Source organism: Rhinolophus sinicus, chromosome X (assembly GCF_036562045.2).
Source record: "Rhinolophus sinicus isolate RSC01 chromosome X, ASM3656204v1, whole genome shotgun sequence".
Lineage (NCBI taxonomy): Eukaryota > Metazoa > Chordata > Mammalia > Chiroptera > Rhinolophidae > Rhinolophus > Rhinolophus sinicus.
In genome coordinates, this window is record NC_133768.1 from 17,235,958 (window position 1) to 17,253,027 (window position 17,070).

At 37.8% G+C, this 17,070-nt stretch overlaps 1 protein-coding gene across 2 annotated transcripts in view; it reads left to right on the top strand.

Annotated features, from left to right (window-relative positions):
• The window catches only part of PHEX (phosphate regulating endopeptidase X-linked), a 205,005-nt gene extending 189,325 nt beyond the window's left edge, over positions 1-15,680 (top strand). For both annotated transcript variants that reach the window (XM_074323776.1, XM_019714582.2), the window contains exons 19-22: positions 4,669-4,734; positions 5,753-5,857; positions 9,774-9,850; positions 12,416-15,680. In XM_074323776.1, coding sequence (XP_074179877.1) covers positions 4,669-4,734; positions 5,753-5,857; positions 9,774-9,850; positions 12,416-12,518 — 351 coding nt within the window. In that variant the 3' untranslated portion in view covers positions 12,519-15,680. The remainder of the gene's footprint in view (positions 1-4,668; positions 4,735-5,752; positions 5,858-9,773; positions 9,851-12,415) is intronic.
• The last annotated feature ends 1,390 nt before the right edge of the window (positions 15,681-17,070 follow it).

The following is a 17,070-nucleotide window of genomic DNA, read 5'->3' on the forward strand; positions in this document are numbered from 1 at the left end:
GTTGAGTTAAATTCATGGTGTAAGATGGTGGTCTAGTTTCATTCTTTTGCATGTGGCTGTCCAGTTTTCCCAGCCATTTAAAGAGACTGTCCTTTCCCCGTTGTATATTCTTGGCTCCTTTGTCATAAATAAATTGACCATATAGGCATGGGTTTATTTCTGGACTCTCTAGTCCATTGATGTATGTGTGTTTTTATGCCAGTACCATACTGTTTTAAATTACTGTAGCATTGGAATATAGTTTGAAATCAGGGAGATGATGCCTCCAGCTTTGTTCTTTCTCAAGATTGCTTTGACTATTTGGGATCTCATATATACTGAGATAAATTTCTGGATTACATATTCTATTCAGCTGATGTATTTGTTGATTTCTGTACCAGTGCCTTATTACTATGGCTATGTGAATTGTTCTGGTATCTGTCAATACAAGCTATCCCTCACTTTTTTTCTTTTATGTTCTGGGCCATTCTCATGCAAATATGCTTTTGTATATGCTCTAAGACCATTTTACATTCTCCCCCCCACCCAAAAAAAGAAAATTCTATTGGGATTCTAAATTAAATCACATTAAATATATGTTAAATGTACGGAATTGACTTTTTTTTTTGTAATATAATCTCCTTGGTATGCTTTTCCATCTGCTTGGTTCTTGTTTTAGCTTTTCACATATGATGTTATAGTTTTCTCTATGTAGTTTATTTATTGTACATTGTTTTTACTTCTTTTTCCTTTTCGTTTTTTGGCTGGTTTGATTGGGTTAGTTTTCATTCCTTTTCCTCACTATTAATTTTTTCTTGGAGTTTTCCATTCCATTTTCCTGCTTTCATAATTATAAGACACAGATTTCTCTCATTGTATTTGACAGTAATGAAGTCTTTTTGGTAGGTTTGAATCTGTAGGAAGACCTTCCTCTAAAATACACATGCACACACTGTATGCTCCTAATTCATGTAGTCAGGGGCACTGCACCTAAGAGAAGCAGAGGACTACACAGAACTGGAGTAGATCAGTATATCTTCATGTGGTTTTCCCAGGGTCTCTTGGTCCCTTAACCGGCATGTACACCATCTTGATATCTTACTGGGGCTGGGAAAGCTCCCAAATCCTTGCTATGCCTCAAGTCTATTATACTTGGGGTTTATTTCACCATTCCAGAAGAATTTGGGTAAAAATCCATGCACTTTTAAAGGGAATACTGTTTATAAACACTGACTCAGTTCCTGATTCTTAAACCATATTCACCTCAAGGGAGACCAGTTCTTATCCAGTCAGAGAAACCAGAGTCTGTATCCTTGGTAGTATTCTAGCTCCTTCATCAGTGTTCTCAAAAGCCATTTCTCTGCCTGTGGTTTTTTTTTTTTTTTTCATATCTACTTAAATGGGAAGACTTAAAATGGGTGCTTCTGTGTATCTGTATTCAATTCAGGGGTGAGCACATTATGAAAATGCATCTAAAATATATGTTGTTTCAAGAAAAGCATAAGGAAGGGGTTCTAGAGTCAGACGTAGGTCTAAATATTACTTCAACCAATTACAAATTTTTTGAACTTGAGCAAGTTACTTAACATTCCTGAGTCTCAGAGTCTGTCTGTGAAATGGGTAACTATTTCTGAATGCATTAGTTTGTTGTAAGAATTAAATGAAATAATGTAAAGCACTAGCACCATGCCTGACATGTAATAAGTGCTCAATAAATTGTGGTTAATATTCCTAATACTTGGTGACATACTCATAAGTATGCCATCCCAGGGGAAAATAAAGGCTGAAAAAAACCCAAACAAACAAGAGAAGAGCAGTTTTCTTGGAGGAATGGAATGCACATTTGCTGGTGATTATTATATATAGACATGGGAGTTAGACTTTTCATTTAATTGAAACAAATTTAATCCTCATACTGGTCTTGAGAAGTATACATACTACTAGCATATCAGGAAACTAAAGCTCAAAGAGATTAAAACCCATGGTAGAGTCTAGACTAGAGTTTAGATTGGTATGACACCAAAAATCCATACTCTGCCCCCCACCCCGTATCTTGCTTTGTTCTCTTATTTTAAGTTCATTTTATACCTGGGCAATATATTGGGGAGGACTATGCTACAACATCTATTTTGCCCAAAGTGTCAGGTATTGAAACTGAATTCTGACAAATGTATACCTTTGTCACAAGGTCGATTGAAAGGTTATGCCTGTCTCAGCATAAATTCACTCAACCATCAGAAAACAGTTTCAGTCTCATTCTTAGAGGAGAGGGGTGGCTTCCTTTGTGGATATAAAGGGCCATATTTTGTTTTTCTGGCTCTATTTGTGGAGGCCAGTCCTCTTTGCAGTGAATTGAGGGGAGCCCCAATGGAGTGCCTCAGAAGCAGACAGGCTGTTAGCAGCTGTTGAGTCCTGAGAGGCAAACCTAGTGCCATATGGCCTACTGAGGCGATCCAGAGTGGGAGGGGCCAGAGGGGTGAGACTACTCACAAAACCTCAAATTTAGGTAAAGCTTAGAGGAACAAGGAAGGAGATTAAGTTCAAGCATGAGCGGATATAAACAGAAGCACCAGAGTCAAGAAGAGTTGAGACTTTAAAAGCTAGCTTACTATGGAACAAAGTCTGTGGAGACAAACTGCTTGGGTTTGAATCCCTGTGAAATGCCGGCAGTTTACTTAGTCACTTTGTTTTAGGTCAGGTTCACTAGAAGCAGAGCCCAAGAAGGGGTTTCTTAGGTAAGTGATTTATTGCGGAAGTAGTTTCAGGAGAAACCTATAAAGGGATGAGGAAAACATGTTGGTTTCAGAAGTTTAGCATCAGCCTGATCCAAAACAGGGTTCTGGAGTATGAATGTACTACAGAAATTGTTCAGCCTGGGGTAAGGGGCTGGGTTGTTCTAACTGCACATCAGTCAGCTACTGACAGGTGGGGTATCACCTCCCAGGAATCCCCCCTAAGCCAAGCTCAATCTTCCCGAGCTAATAGCAGTTGTAGGAATGGGTGCAGAGTCCTGGGAGAAAAGGGGGTCTGATGCTTCACCAATGCCATCTGCTACACTGAGCTTTAGATTCCTCGTTTGTTAAGCAATGATAGTGATGATAGCACTTGCCTTGTGGGATTGGAGTAAAAGAAAGAATGTACCATGTTTCCCCCAAAATAAGACCTAGCCGGACCATCAGCTCTAATGCGTCTTTTGGAGCAAATATTAATATAAGACCTGTTCTTATTTTAATGTAATATAAGACTTGGTCATATATAATGTAATATAATACAGGGTCTTGAAACAACACAAATTTACTATTGTACACTTGCAGATGTCTGACTCAGGTCTCAGTGGGCTAAAATTAAGGTGTGAAGAGGACTGCTTTCTGCCTGCTCTAGGGGAGAATCTGTTCCCTTGCCTTTTCTAGCTTTTGGAGGCTGCCCACATTCCTTGGCTCATGGCCCCTTCCTTCTTCAAAGCCAGCAGTAACTGGTTGAGTCTTCTCACATTGCATCACTCTGGCACAGTCACTCTCCTGACTTCTTTTCCTCTATTGAAAGGGACCTTGTAATTGCATTTGACCCAATTGGATAATGCGGGCTAATGTCTCCATCCTTAATTTAATCCTTAATTTAATTATATTTGCAAAGTCTCTTTTGCCACATAAGGTAACATTTTCACAGGTTTCAGGAATTAGGGCGTAGACACCTTTTGGCGGGGAGCATTATTCTGCCTCCTATGCAGGGACTGGCAAACTTTTACTGTAAAGGGCCAGATAGTAAATAATTTTCAGCTCTGTGGGCCATAAGGTCCCTGTTGCAACTACTGAACCCGCTACTGTAGTGACAGAATAGCCATAGGCATGCACATGAGTGGGTGTGGCTGTGTTCCAACAAAACTTGAATTATAGACAATGAAATTTGAACTTGATATAATTTTCACAAGCCACAAAATATTATGCTTCTTTTGAGTTTCCCCTACAACCATTGAAAAATATAAAATTCAGTCTTAACTTGAAGCCTGTACAAAAATAAGCAGCAGGTTGGATTTTGGCTTTGGGCTGTATTGGTTTAGAGTAATTTTCCTCCTAGCCTATTTAAGAGTTTAAGGAACAATCTTCAAATGTTTGGAAGAATTTATTCACCATGCTTGGCTGGTTATCATACCTATTGCAAACCTTGACCTTGTGGTCTGTACTACTTCTATTTGATGTTTGTTCCCCCATGAGGACTACCCTCCATTTAATTTTTCATGGAAATTGCCGAAGGTGAAATGATGATGGTTGGTCTTGAAATCTTGTTCCTTTGTGGATGGTAAATTTTTGGAAACACAAGTGCACTGGAAAGAATACTCAATTTATCTGAGTTAATCAGAGAAAGTAATCTGTATCTTGACATTTCTATTTTTTTCCCCCCATTAAACCAGAGTCACTCAGAATATTGTTAACATTTTATTGGAGCTGGCTAAATTGGTGAGAGTAAAGAGGTGGGTGAGAAAGAAATGTGTTCCATAATAAAATAGAAATTATTATATTCAGGAGCACCTTGCTGGGGTTAGTTTGCCATCTCACAATATATTATGACTACGTCTCATTTATTGAATGTAATTTTCTCTTTAAAATATGGCACTTTTTCTTGATATCATTATGCCTCTTGCTGAATGATAGTTGGCTATAAAACACTCTTTTTTTCTTTTCTGTTTGTTAGGTGAAGGGAAAGAGGACCCTGGGAGAAAATATTGCTGATAATGGAGGTCTGCGGGAAGCTTTTAGGGTATGCACTGCAACATTTGCTGTGATTTTAAAAATTGAGTTCTAAAACACTGTATGGGTACACCTCAGTTTACACCACAGACATGTTCTTGAGGAGTTAGATTTCTGTAAATTCTATGAATTTCTCTTAAGTAGAATTATATTTCCCTATTGACTCTATTATACTCTATTGTATGAATAGAGCTGCATTTCTTTCTTCTCTTTGGGGTATAAAGTTACTCTAAAGAATAATATTTGTTATTAAGAATCATGTATTTAAAGGATAGTTTTCAGAAGATACATTTACAGTAATATCAAAGCACACTACAGAAGTCTCCTTAGGGCTAAGTTCATATGAGTTTTCCTTGAGTACACTCTCTCTATAGTCCTCCTTATTTTCTCTTAAAACACCAAAGTTCTGTTTTATGGCTGGTGGTTCTCATATAGAGGCCAGGTAAGAGCCCATAATACTGTTTTCATCATCCACTGGTCTGTGGTGAAACAAGAAACATAAGGATGATGCAGAAAGACTTTCATAAGCTAAATGCATTCAACGTAAAGACCAGATTGTTATTCCAAGGTTATATCCTTCCTCTAGTCTAGTTAAAATATAGTTTATAAAATGACAGTGATTGGAGATGATAGTTTTCCCTCCTACTTGGCAAAATAAAAAATTGGGAATATGTTGACCCCAAAATTTATTTCCATAGGCCTTGTTGTTGTGTTAGATTTGTTTGTTCCCTGATAGGAATGGAACACACATCTTTTTTGGTGGGGAGGGGTAGTTGTTTGACATTTGAGCACTTTGGCTCAGCTGCTTTGGTATGTATTGAATGTAAGGTCTTTTTGCAGGTAAACCTGCCTCACTGTTAAGCAATATGACATTGACTTGCATTTTCAGGTTTGTTTTCGTAAAGGAAAACTTGACAGGGTGCATTTTGCACATGGTGGAGGATATATTTATTATACATCTTTGCACTGGATGAGAAAAGAGGAAAGCCATCATTGCAGAGGATCATATATTCTGCTTCTCTCACTAGGCTTACAGGAAATGGATAAATGACAAGAGGCAGGGAGTTGAGGAGCCTCTCCTACCAGGTATAACATTCACCAACAACCAACTCTTCTTCCTGAGTTATGCTCACGTGAGTAGACCAAGGAAGGGGCATCACAGTTGAAATGTGGGACTTTGGCTTTCTTCCTTCATCAAAGGTTTGGGCCAAAAATTTAGTGCCATAATTTTTGTTTTAGCTGAAATTTTATCTTGCTTATTTTCAAGATAAATTTCATCTTCTTAATGTTCTATGGGACATGATTAAACTGATAGAATCAAGGTTGATTGGCATTTTTTTTTATATCAACTGGGTTACTAGCCCTATGGTATCTCTTGATAAGTTTTAAATATATCCTGAATTCTAATGTATTTTATACAATTTATAACCATTTCTAATGACTCTGTCTTTGGCTTTCATGGCCATGTCCTTTCCTGTATTTTTCTTTTTCCTTTGTCTCATTTGCTGACTTTATCCCACTACTCTCAATCTGTGGGAGATCCTCAAGGCTGTGTTCCAAACTTTCAAATGAAGATGTGAAGACTACTAGAGCTGAAGAAAACAAGTCAGGCAAGGAAAATCATGTCACTCTTTTGTGAGTTTAATGGGGTCTCTAAGCAGAAATTCAAAGAAGACGTGCACTAACTAAGGCACAAATCTGAGTTCAAGTCTCTGGCTAATGAGGCAAGTGCCTGTTGTTCTTATTGCACAGGTTTTATCAGAAATATATAGGCCTCGTTTTCAGAGAAGTCAGAGATGGATTGTTGAAGGTTTGGATGCATGGCCTCACAGTGAGCTAATGTGTATCTGTATGCTCAAAACTAGACAGACGTTTTCATTAGTGCAGCCTTTTGTTCCTATGTTTTTGCATTCACTCCTCAGTAAGCGCCTCCATTCCCACGTCTTCTTCAGTTGACTCTGGTTAAAGGATTCCCACCTGTCTGGGGTCTTTTATTTCTTAAAGCTGACATGACAATTCTAAGTAAATTATCCCTTAGCAACCTGACATTAACAAAACTGGAGTCATGAACAACACGACTTTCCTTTTTAGTTTTCCCATTTCTCTTAACACCACTGTCTGTCTTACATGGCACTGAAATACCACATTTATTTCATTACTGACATGCCAAAGAACTGCAGTAGCTCCCATGTACCTACCGTGTTTCCCCAAAAATAAGACCTAACCAGAAGATAAGCCCTAGCATGATTTTTCAGGATGACATCCCCTGAACATAAGCCCTAATGCATCTTTTGGAGCAAACCTTAATATAAGACCCGGTCTTATTTTCAGGGAAACATAGTACTACATTGAGGCCAAACACTTCCAACTGGTTTTTAAAAAAGTTATCTGCAGTCTTATCCAACTCCACTCAACCAGCTCTAAATTCCCACAGCTCCTGCAGATGTACCCTTTGCTGGACAGGTGTCCTCACTTCCACCCCATGGTGTCGTTCCCATTATTGTCTTTGTGGCTTTGCTTTTGATTTTCCTTCTATAATGTGACCCTGTTCTTAGTCCTCCCCCTCAGATTATTCAATCCCACGTTTATCCATGTTGAATTCTACCTCCTCCACACTTTCCACAAACTTCCCCAGGATTCCAGTTCTCATTTAAAAAAAAAAAGTCCAGTTCCTCTACGCTTACCTTCATTATCATCCAATTGAATACTTAATTATTCTCAAAATGTTGAAGATTTTTAGTTTTACCTCCGTAGCTAATCTTCTGGATTCTTACATTTCTTATGTCTCTCCAGAGTGCCCAGCAGAGATGCTGGCTATATTGAAGATGCTTGACGTATTCAGATGAATTGCTTGAAAAGTATAAGACTAGCGATTCAATTAACAAGACTTTCTTTTTGGGTCATTACTGGGTCAGATATCTAAAATAAGCACACACATACGTAATTAGAACTTTCTAGAGCAGGGCTTGGCAAGCTAGGACCCATGGGCCAAATATGGCCTGTATGTTTTATTGGAAAACAACCACCACTTTTCTTCACGTAGTATCTGTGGCTGGTTTTGTGCTGTAACGGCAGAGTTGAGTAGTTGAAACAGAGACTGAATGGCCCACAAAGTGTAAAATATTTGCGGTCTGTCCCTTTACAGAAAAAGTGTGTTGACCCCTACTCTAGAGGACAAAGTACAAGGTCTGTCATCAGTTCTTACCCGGTTCTTATTTACTTACTTAAGGTCCATCTTAGTTATATCCTTGTCCACAATATCCCTTTGTAGATGAAATAAACTAACTGATAGTAACATTATAGTCATAATTTTGAAATGTCTGCAAATAAAATTCCAAACCATATTTGATTCATTTTAAACTAAAGAGATTTAGGGAAAAATGGAAAGCCATTTTATATCATTAACGACAAATTTATATTGGAGCTTTTCCTACTGACAGAAGGTGGAGATTTTTAATCTTCTGTACATTGGAATAAGTCTGCTTATAGGGAGTAGTTATTTTCCCTCCTGAGAAGGTACTAGGAAAACAGTAAGAACCATAATGTGTTTCCAGAAATCTCTTAAATGATATATGAAGCAAAGACAATACTATGCAATAATTTGAGAATATAAGAAGAAACAACATGAGAAAAAATGAGGTAAAGTTGAATGCTAGAAACAACCTAACATTAGCTAACTTCTGAGGATATTAAGGAATCACATTATAAAAATGTCTTCAAAGTCAAACTCAGAATCGCAGTGACTGATGATTTATCTCCATCAAAAGCAATAGCATCCTATCGCCTTTCCTGCTTCCTATATCCCTGTAGTTTCTGTGATCTGTCGTTTTTTCCCCTCAGATATTTTTCCTATTCTACTTCTCTCCTCTCCATTCCCATTTCTATGTATTTAGTGGACATTCATTGGGAACCTTCCTGGGACCCATAAATTATCTTTTAACTAGTCTCTAATTTCCTTCTACTACTATATGCCCCTACCAGATACATATTTTTAAAATATGAATTGATCATTTTCCTGCTCAAAACAATGTTTCAATATAGTTTAAACACTTTAGCCTGTTGCTCAGGACTTCAGAATCTGCCACTCTTTCCCCTGGTCTCCCATTTCTGCCCGTATACACCACACAGTCCAGCCAAGCTGAATGTCTTGCTTTTCTTTCCCTATCAAATAGGCCTCTGCTTCTATTGAATCCCTCCACATCACAGTCATGTGCCCTAGTTCTTTTCATACTTCAAGACTATGTCATATTTTAAGACACACTTCAAGTCAGGATTAAGTAGGTTATGGTGCAGGAGCAAATGACACAAGGGAAGTTTATTTCTTGTTCATGCTCTATGTCCAACATGGGTCAGCAGTGGGTCTCTGCTCATAGTTTTTTCTCAAGGACCTGGGTTTTGGGTTCTTTATCTTGACATGTGCTTCCATGGTCACCACAGGAATAGGAAAGTAATATGAGGAAATGCGCACTGGACCTTAATGTAGCATCTGAAATGATTCTTAAGGCTCTTAAAACTTCTGCCAGGAAATGACATATATCATTTCTCCTCGCATTTCATTGGTCAAAGCAAGTAATATAGCTGTGCCTAGCTCCAAGGGAGATGGAGAAGTGTCCTCCCATCCAAGGCCTGGACTATGATGAGGCAAGAAAGGCACCCAGGGTACAAAATACTAACTTCTCATGACCACTCAATAATGGGTGGTTGATTCATTTTGTTGATTTAAATGAGTCTGGTTACAATTGATAAGAGCTATTCCAAGCATTATGTTAATTGAATGAATACATTGGTTGATTCCTGGGCACATATACTATTCTCTTGATTTATAGCATTTCTCTGGAAACCTTCCCACTTTACTCAAATTGTGGAATTATTTACAATGATAAAACCTTCTGCTCTGGGGATTAAAATAATAGATGTTGCTACTGATGAAGGTCTTATCTGATCTACTAAACCTGTTTTTCCTCTTCAGTATAATTTGGAGCAGTTAAGACAGTAGAAAATGTGTAATTGGAATGGAAACACAATTATTGGGATGCTTTTCTCTTCTAGGTAAGGTGCAATTCCTACAGACCAGAAGCTGCCCGAGAACAAGTCCAAATTGGTGCTCACAGCCCCCCTGAGTTTAGGTAAATGGGCGAATGGGTGATATCCGTTTCAACTGTGTGTCTCCCTACTTCCTCCTCTATCCAGCCTAGTGCTTTACCAAATAGGCAAGCTCAACAAAAGCCTGTATTGTGAATAGTGATATTTCCATTTTGCAGGCAAAAAAATTGGGCCAAACAGAAACTAAGCATCTTTTCTTTCATTAGTAGGAAGCTGGTTTAGTTAGCATTCTCTCAGCTAAATTTCTGTAGTGGGCGTTTGCACACACCTCTAGTCTGGTGCTGTATCAAGAGATCCATGAGATTTTATAAGATTCCAAAGGTAATTTAGAATCCAAATCGTAGCTATAGTATTAATTCCTGTTTATTATCTTCCAATTTTTGAAAGGTAGCAATCCATGGGTGCCATGAGCACCATGGGCACTCAGTAAGCCAGAATATTCCATTTATGCACCCACCTACTTTTTTTGAATGGGCTAAAAAAGCCTCTCTTCTTAGACAAGGACTTGATCATGTACTGCACCTTGAAACACTTAGAACTCTGGTTTATTTTGTGTCATAGAATATCCTATTTAATGCCTCTTGTTCTTTCGTGCAAGACATGAATGAGTGCCCACTTTCAGAATAGCTTTGAACACAAAGGAGGATATATGCTGATATTTAGCTATTATAATTCATATCTAGAGTCAAAAGCTCTACATTTTAGCTTTTAGTGGGAATCTTATTTTGAAACAATTGCTTATATATTAAGGGAAAAGGATGACGCATTGCAATCTTATTTAATTGTCAGAATTTATAAAATATTAAGTAAAAATAAAATTAAGGTTAATATCACTTACCCTGTGCTGGGTTTCTAGCATAGTTTGAGGGAAATTTTCTATAGTAGGGGACAGAGAATTATAATGGGAAATTCAGGAAACCATAATAATTTATATTTATTCATTCGTTGCTTAGAACATATTATGTCTGGATATCTTTATATTTAATGTTTAAATGAATCCATTAGCATATTGCAGGAAAGTCATCTAAAATGTCTCCTATATTTTAAAATCTTATTCCTAAAGCCTTGCTTTAGAAATGCTTCAGAAATTGACTATAAATTACCCAATAACATAAAATCTAATCACTGTGTTAGAAATTCTCCCCCACTGGGCTGAACTGTCAAGAATGCTGACAGTCTCTAATGGACTAAAATGTGCTCCTACTGACAAATGGTGCAGATGAAACCACGCAGTAGATTAATTACTCAACAGAGAAGTTTTTAGAAACTAATTTCCTTTTACTAACTAGTTGCCTTTAATGTTGGATTTTAGCTGATAATTTTCAGAGTATACTAATTATCAGCTAAATTCTATCTTTAACACTTACCCCGGGTGAATCGCACCATGAAATATGTATCCCTACCCATATATCCCAGCTATAGTACAAGAGGTTATGGGGATATTTTGGATACAGGCCATTATATTTGTTCAAATGCCCATAGGTAACCAAATCATGAGGGAAGAAATAGTAACTGAGAATGCTGAGTCTCCAAGTCAACCCTTTGACCATACAGTTCAGTAAGAAATAGATGAGGGGGGAGTTTTTTGCTGGCTTGTTAGTGATGTCTGCAGTAACTATAGATTTTTGAGTGCAGCAGAAATCACACAATGGAAATACCACTTCCAAAAAGCAGTTACAATCAAAGTGCTGAGTAGGAATCTGCAGTCTTTACTGCAGTTGGGGAACTTGCAAGAACACCAGATTTTGAAGCTAACTTCCATAAAACATCCCTCATCAATAACAACGAGACACCATTCACTGGGTTATTGTTACATGAACCAAATTACAGATAAATATGAGCCTTCACACCTAATAGGAATTTAGAGAAAGTGTTTTTTGTAGATTGAATGAGTTCTTTAAAGATAGTGATAGCAACAACATGGATGAATCTTACAGACATAACACTGGGTGGAAGAAATCAGAGACAAAAGAGCGCCTACTGCGTGATTCTGTTCATATGATGTTCAAAAACAGGCAAAATGAATCTATCGCAATAGAGATCAGAGTAGTAGTTATCCTTGGAGGTACTACTGATAGGGGAACCAGCGAACCTTCTAGGTACTGGAAGTATCTCATGTTTTGATCTGGGTGGTAGTAACATGGGTGTATTATATGCATGAGAAGAATTAATGGGCTTTACACTTCAGATGTATGTACTTTATGGCAGCTGTACCTTCCATTAAAAGTTAAAAAATAGAAAAGCTAAATATTGGTAAATCCTATAGTTTATAGAAATTTGTAAATTTATGGGAATATACAAACCTATATATAATTTACTGGAATTGTTAATCCCATGGTTTACAGGAATTTGAAGATATTTGGAAGATTAATTAGGAGTGTTTGCCTGGCATTCAGGAGGTACTGGTTCTAGTGTCAGCTCTGTTAATTTCTTTGAGTTTACTTACCCATTTTGGTCTTTAGTTGTCTCCCCTGTAAACAGATTAGATGAATGCAACATCCCTGAAAGCAATATGCTGCTATAGTTTCATCCAGAACCTTTTGATATGTAAGAATTAAATGACATGGGCTTTGACATATCTTTTTCAGGGTCAATGGTGCAATTAGCAACTTTGAAGAATTCCAGAATGCTTTTAACTGTCCATCCAATTCCACGATGAACAGAGGCACAGACTCCTGCCGACTCTGGTAGCTGGACTGCTGGTTCATGCCATTCTGAGGGAGCTGTACAGTGCCAGTAGAGGCTGCACTGGGCATGCATCGCCTACTGCTTTAGGCCTGTATTCCCCTGAGGACTTGTCTTTTTAACGTACCTTCATTATTTGGGTATTGCTTGGATCTAAACAGTATCTACTCAAAGTCATAGAGCTTAAAAATGGAATACAAGAAGTGAACCAAGTATGTATCTTTGGAATATCAAACCAACAAAAATAAATCCCTGGGCTACTTTTGTTAAAAACGCTATCTGCTGAATTGTTGCAGTTGTCCATTTTAGTGTGTAAGCCACAGCTAAGCGGCACATAGCATTTTAATCTACAGCTTTGCAGGGGGCCTAAGTAGAATGTATCCAGAAAAAAAATCAGTCTATTAAACTTTGAACCCTCAATGATGAGGACGTGTGCATGGATACCTGGGAAGTCTTACTGCTCTGTGAAATGCAGTACTAGATTTTATGTATGGTCATTACACAGCATTTAACAACTCTAAGGTAGTTAAATGAGAAATATGTTGTATCTTTATTTTACAATTTTTGATGAAGTTCTTGCCTTTAGCTTTGGAATCTATTGGGATGAAAATGTGCCTCCCAGCTTGCATCTAATGCAACCATTTAGGAAATGAAATCCCCCAAATTTGATGTGGTCTGCCCAAACCTCAGTGATTTTGTCTGTCTGCCAGACACTTTTCTTTAGCCCAGTTCCTGTTTGTCATATTACCTTCATGTATGTGTGTTCTCCCATTTCTGAATTTAGTAGCCATCAAGGAAATGCTTTTCTAATTCCCCGTTAGGAATGTATGGCTTTCATTCCCTTTTAGTGCAGAGGGCCAGACACTGCATTGAGGAGGGCACAAAGTCCCTTCTGTTTTGGCTCAGTTAATGTTACCTCTGTTTTTTAAAAAAACCTTTTTGAAAAAATTTCTTGATTGAAGACATTTTAGAATCTATTGGTTCAATTAAAAATTCTCTGCATAGTCCAAAGAAACATGACTGTTCAAGTCTTCTTCTAAAGAGTCTGTAAGAAAGAGCAGGACTGCATTTTTGATCCTCAGAGCTTTATCCGTCCAAGTGAAACTCCTCCGTTTCTTAGGAGAGACAGAGACAGAGACAGACAGAGAGAGAGAGAGAGAGAGAGAGAGAGAGAGAGAGAGAGGAATCATAATGGCCTTAAAGTTGTTACCTAGCACTTCCCATTTCATAAAACAACCACCTCCCTCCTTCACACCATACATTGTACATGTGGTTCTAGGTTAAGTGGGCCAATAGGAAAATCTCAAAATCAAAATAACAAATTCAGACTAACCATAGGAGACCATTTTACATCCCTGTGATTTTTCGTTCTTTTTTAATATCAATAAAATATAAGTGTATGCCATGTCCTTTTGTAACCATGGGAACTTCTGAAAGTAGAAAAATGCAGGGCACCATCATGAGGAAAACAATTATACTGAGTTAGTCAGAGGAGCGTGATCTTCCCCTTGACTTCATCCTCCTCTCTGAATGGATAAACTTCTGAAGGGCAGCTACCTTTTCTTCCTGTTAGCCGTAGCTTAATATGACCTTTGTAGTTTTAAAAACAAGCGTCATTAGGTTAGGGATGCTAGAAACGTATGTGCCTTTTCTCTGGAGGAATCATTCCGATGTGGTTTACACATACAAGATACTCCTTGTTTTATTCCTGCACCTGTACATTTAAAATTAGCTGAGGTTTGTTATGCTTATATGGATAGCATTTTCCTGCTAGATTTCTCTTTTTAAACATCCAATAAACACATTCCTGCAGGTCAGAGAAAGTGTTTGATAAAAGCCTAAAATTATGACTTTGGAAATGTGAATTGTTTAGTCACTTCTTGGTTTGGGAAAACTGGTTGGTGATCATCTGGGGCTGTCACAGTTTCTAAATGATGAGGCTACCTTGTCCTGATCAACTCTACTTGATATAACTCAGTTAGACTGAAAGCTGCAGGAAGGACGGCCATTATTAAAATAACAACACCCAAGGCAGCAATACCAAATTATCACTACTAGCTTTTCTAGTAGCATTGGATTTCCAAATATATGCTTGTGTTTTAAGTTTTCAGAGTATGCTTTTGTTGTCCTTTCTCTTCAATATGGATAGCTAAAAGAAGCAGACACTGATTAAATGGTAGAGGGAAGAAGGTAAAATACAATTGGAAAGGAAAAAAGTAGGGAGAAGCTGGCCTAAGAATGTGATTCTGAAAAGAAGACAGGATTTTGGCAATCCTTGCTAAGCACATCCACTGGAGGAGAGCCATAAAGTTTTACAAAAATAATTATGGTAAATTAAAAGGAAATTAGATATTGGATCTCAAACTAGGACTGCCATAATACAGTTCTCTGATTCATATACCAGATGTTCTGCCAGTGAACTATTATATGGGCATTGGAAAGAGTTAGCTTTTTGTGAAATGCTCCTGGATTAGTCAAGAACTTTATGTATATAAAGTGGTATTGTTTGGGCTTATCACCATTGCCCAAAGTTTGTTGAGCTTTTCACCAACCACACAGCATTGGCCTCCTATTTCCATTTTTTCCTTTTATGAGATGGACTTGGTTGGACATGATTAATGCTAGTTGAGGATTCATAAATTATCCTGAAGTTTATTCAGTACCTTTCCTCAATGGAGCCTAAAGCATAGCACATAAATTTTGTCTTATTTAGCCCTGGAGCATCGCTAAGAGGCAGGTAGGAACTATCGCTTGCCACACAGGTTATGCTCGTGCCAGAGAACAAGAGAGGTTTGAAATCGCTTGTCAAGTATCCAGAATCAGGAAAGGCAGAGTCTTTGTTCTTTGGGCTGCTGACCTTGGCATTAACTAACCTTCATCCCTTAGATTACTCACTTCTAAATACATTTACTCCATTGGTATTTCTATAATCTTAGCATTTGATAGGCTTCTTCCTTGATATTTTTAGCATAATGTCTCAGTTGCATATTAAATTATGGAAGAATATATGATTATTTCATGCAACAATATTCTCATCGCTAGTGGCAGTGTCTCACTGGTTTAAAGAAAGGTGTTCTTGGATTATGCATTTTATATCTAAATGGTTATTGTATTTTCTTCCCCTACTTGTGAAACAATGTGAACGATCATTTTAAGGACAATAAAAAGTTGAAAATTTTCTGTTTCCTCTTTTTTTAAAAAAATATTAAAAGCTATCACATCTATTAACATACGAGGTTCTGTTTTAGACTATGATATTTGCCCCAAAAGTACACAAAGCATTGTAGTAGACTAGGTTTCTTGGCTTGGGAAAGTGGGATTTGAATGCAGTAACTTTCTCCACAAACAATGAGAGATTTGCGAGGTGGTCATTGTATTTTCTTCTAGGATATAAGTCAGCAGATATTGTTTATTGCTTATGCAATAATATTCCTATTGAGGAAAATAGAGGCTTCTGAGGAAATTATCAACCACGATATGGCTGATCTGACAACGGTAACAATGAACATTACAGTTACTATCAAACCAAAGAATCTCTATGTGCTAATCCCTTTTTTTTTTTTTAACAATCTAGTCAATTTATAGTCACTCGTTCAGCACACAAAAACATTTCAATCACCGAAGTAGCTGTATTTAGGTGGGTTATATGCAATCTGCAGGCCTCAACGAACAGTCTGGTCTAACATGGGAGACAGATACGTAAACTGTTACAAGCACCCTACTTTGTGACTAGTATGATAATAGATATACAAGGATATCAGGTTGTAGTTCGGTGCACAGAGAAACAATTACTCACCTCTCCTCCAGTGGATACTATCAGTGCTCTGTCTGCCCAGATCCCAGCAAATCCCTTCTACTAGGCACCCTAACCTTATCTTCTATAAGGTTTCTTTCTTTCTTTCTTTCTTTCTTTCTTTCTTTCTTTCTTTCTTTCTTTCTTTCTTTCTTTCTTTCTTTCTTTCTTTCTTTCTTTCTTTCTTCCTTCCTTCCTTCCTTCCTTCCTTCCTTCCTTCCTTCCTTCCTTCCTTCCTTCCTTCTTCTTTCCTTCCTTTTTTTTTTTTTTTGAGACTTTTTATAAGAGCTTATTTGAGCCAAACTGATGACACATGCTGGGGAACAAGATCTCAAAGGCTCCCTGTGTGCTTTTCTTTCTAATTAGCTGTGGCTCTCTGGGATGGCTACCCTCATTCTATCAGGGTCTCTTTGCCCCATGCACTTTCAGGCACCTGTAAGTGCTTGGGAGTTTATATCTCCCGGCGACCTCTGGAGAATAGCTTAGTGGTGCAAGACAATGAAAGCCTCACTGCTTTGCCCGAGTCCGGACAAATCCGGAGGCATACCATAGAATTCATACTACTCTATGGGACATTTTTGGGTTAGGCTGGCAGTGCAAGTAGAGTGCCCTGTTGATTATTTTCGAGATATTTCTGGCATGGATCTGTTCTAAGATCTAGAAAAGTATGCACTGGTTTGTAGTAGGTGTGCCATAGTACCCATGGATAGGAGATAGACATTAGATGGGATACAGAGTTGGTGGGTAGTAAGTGGCTGAGTATGG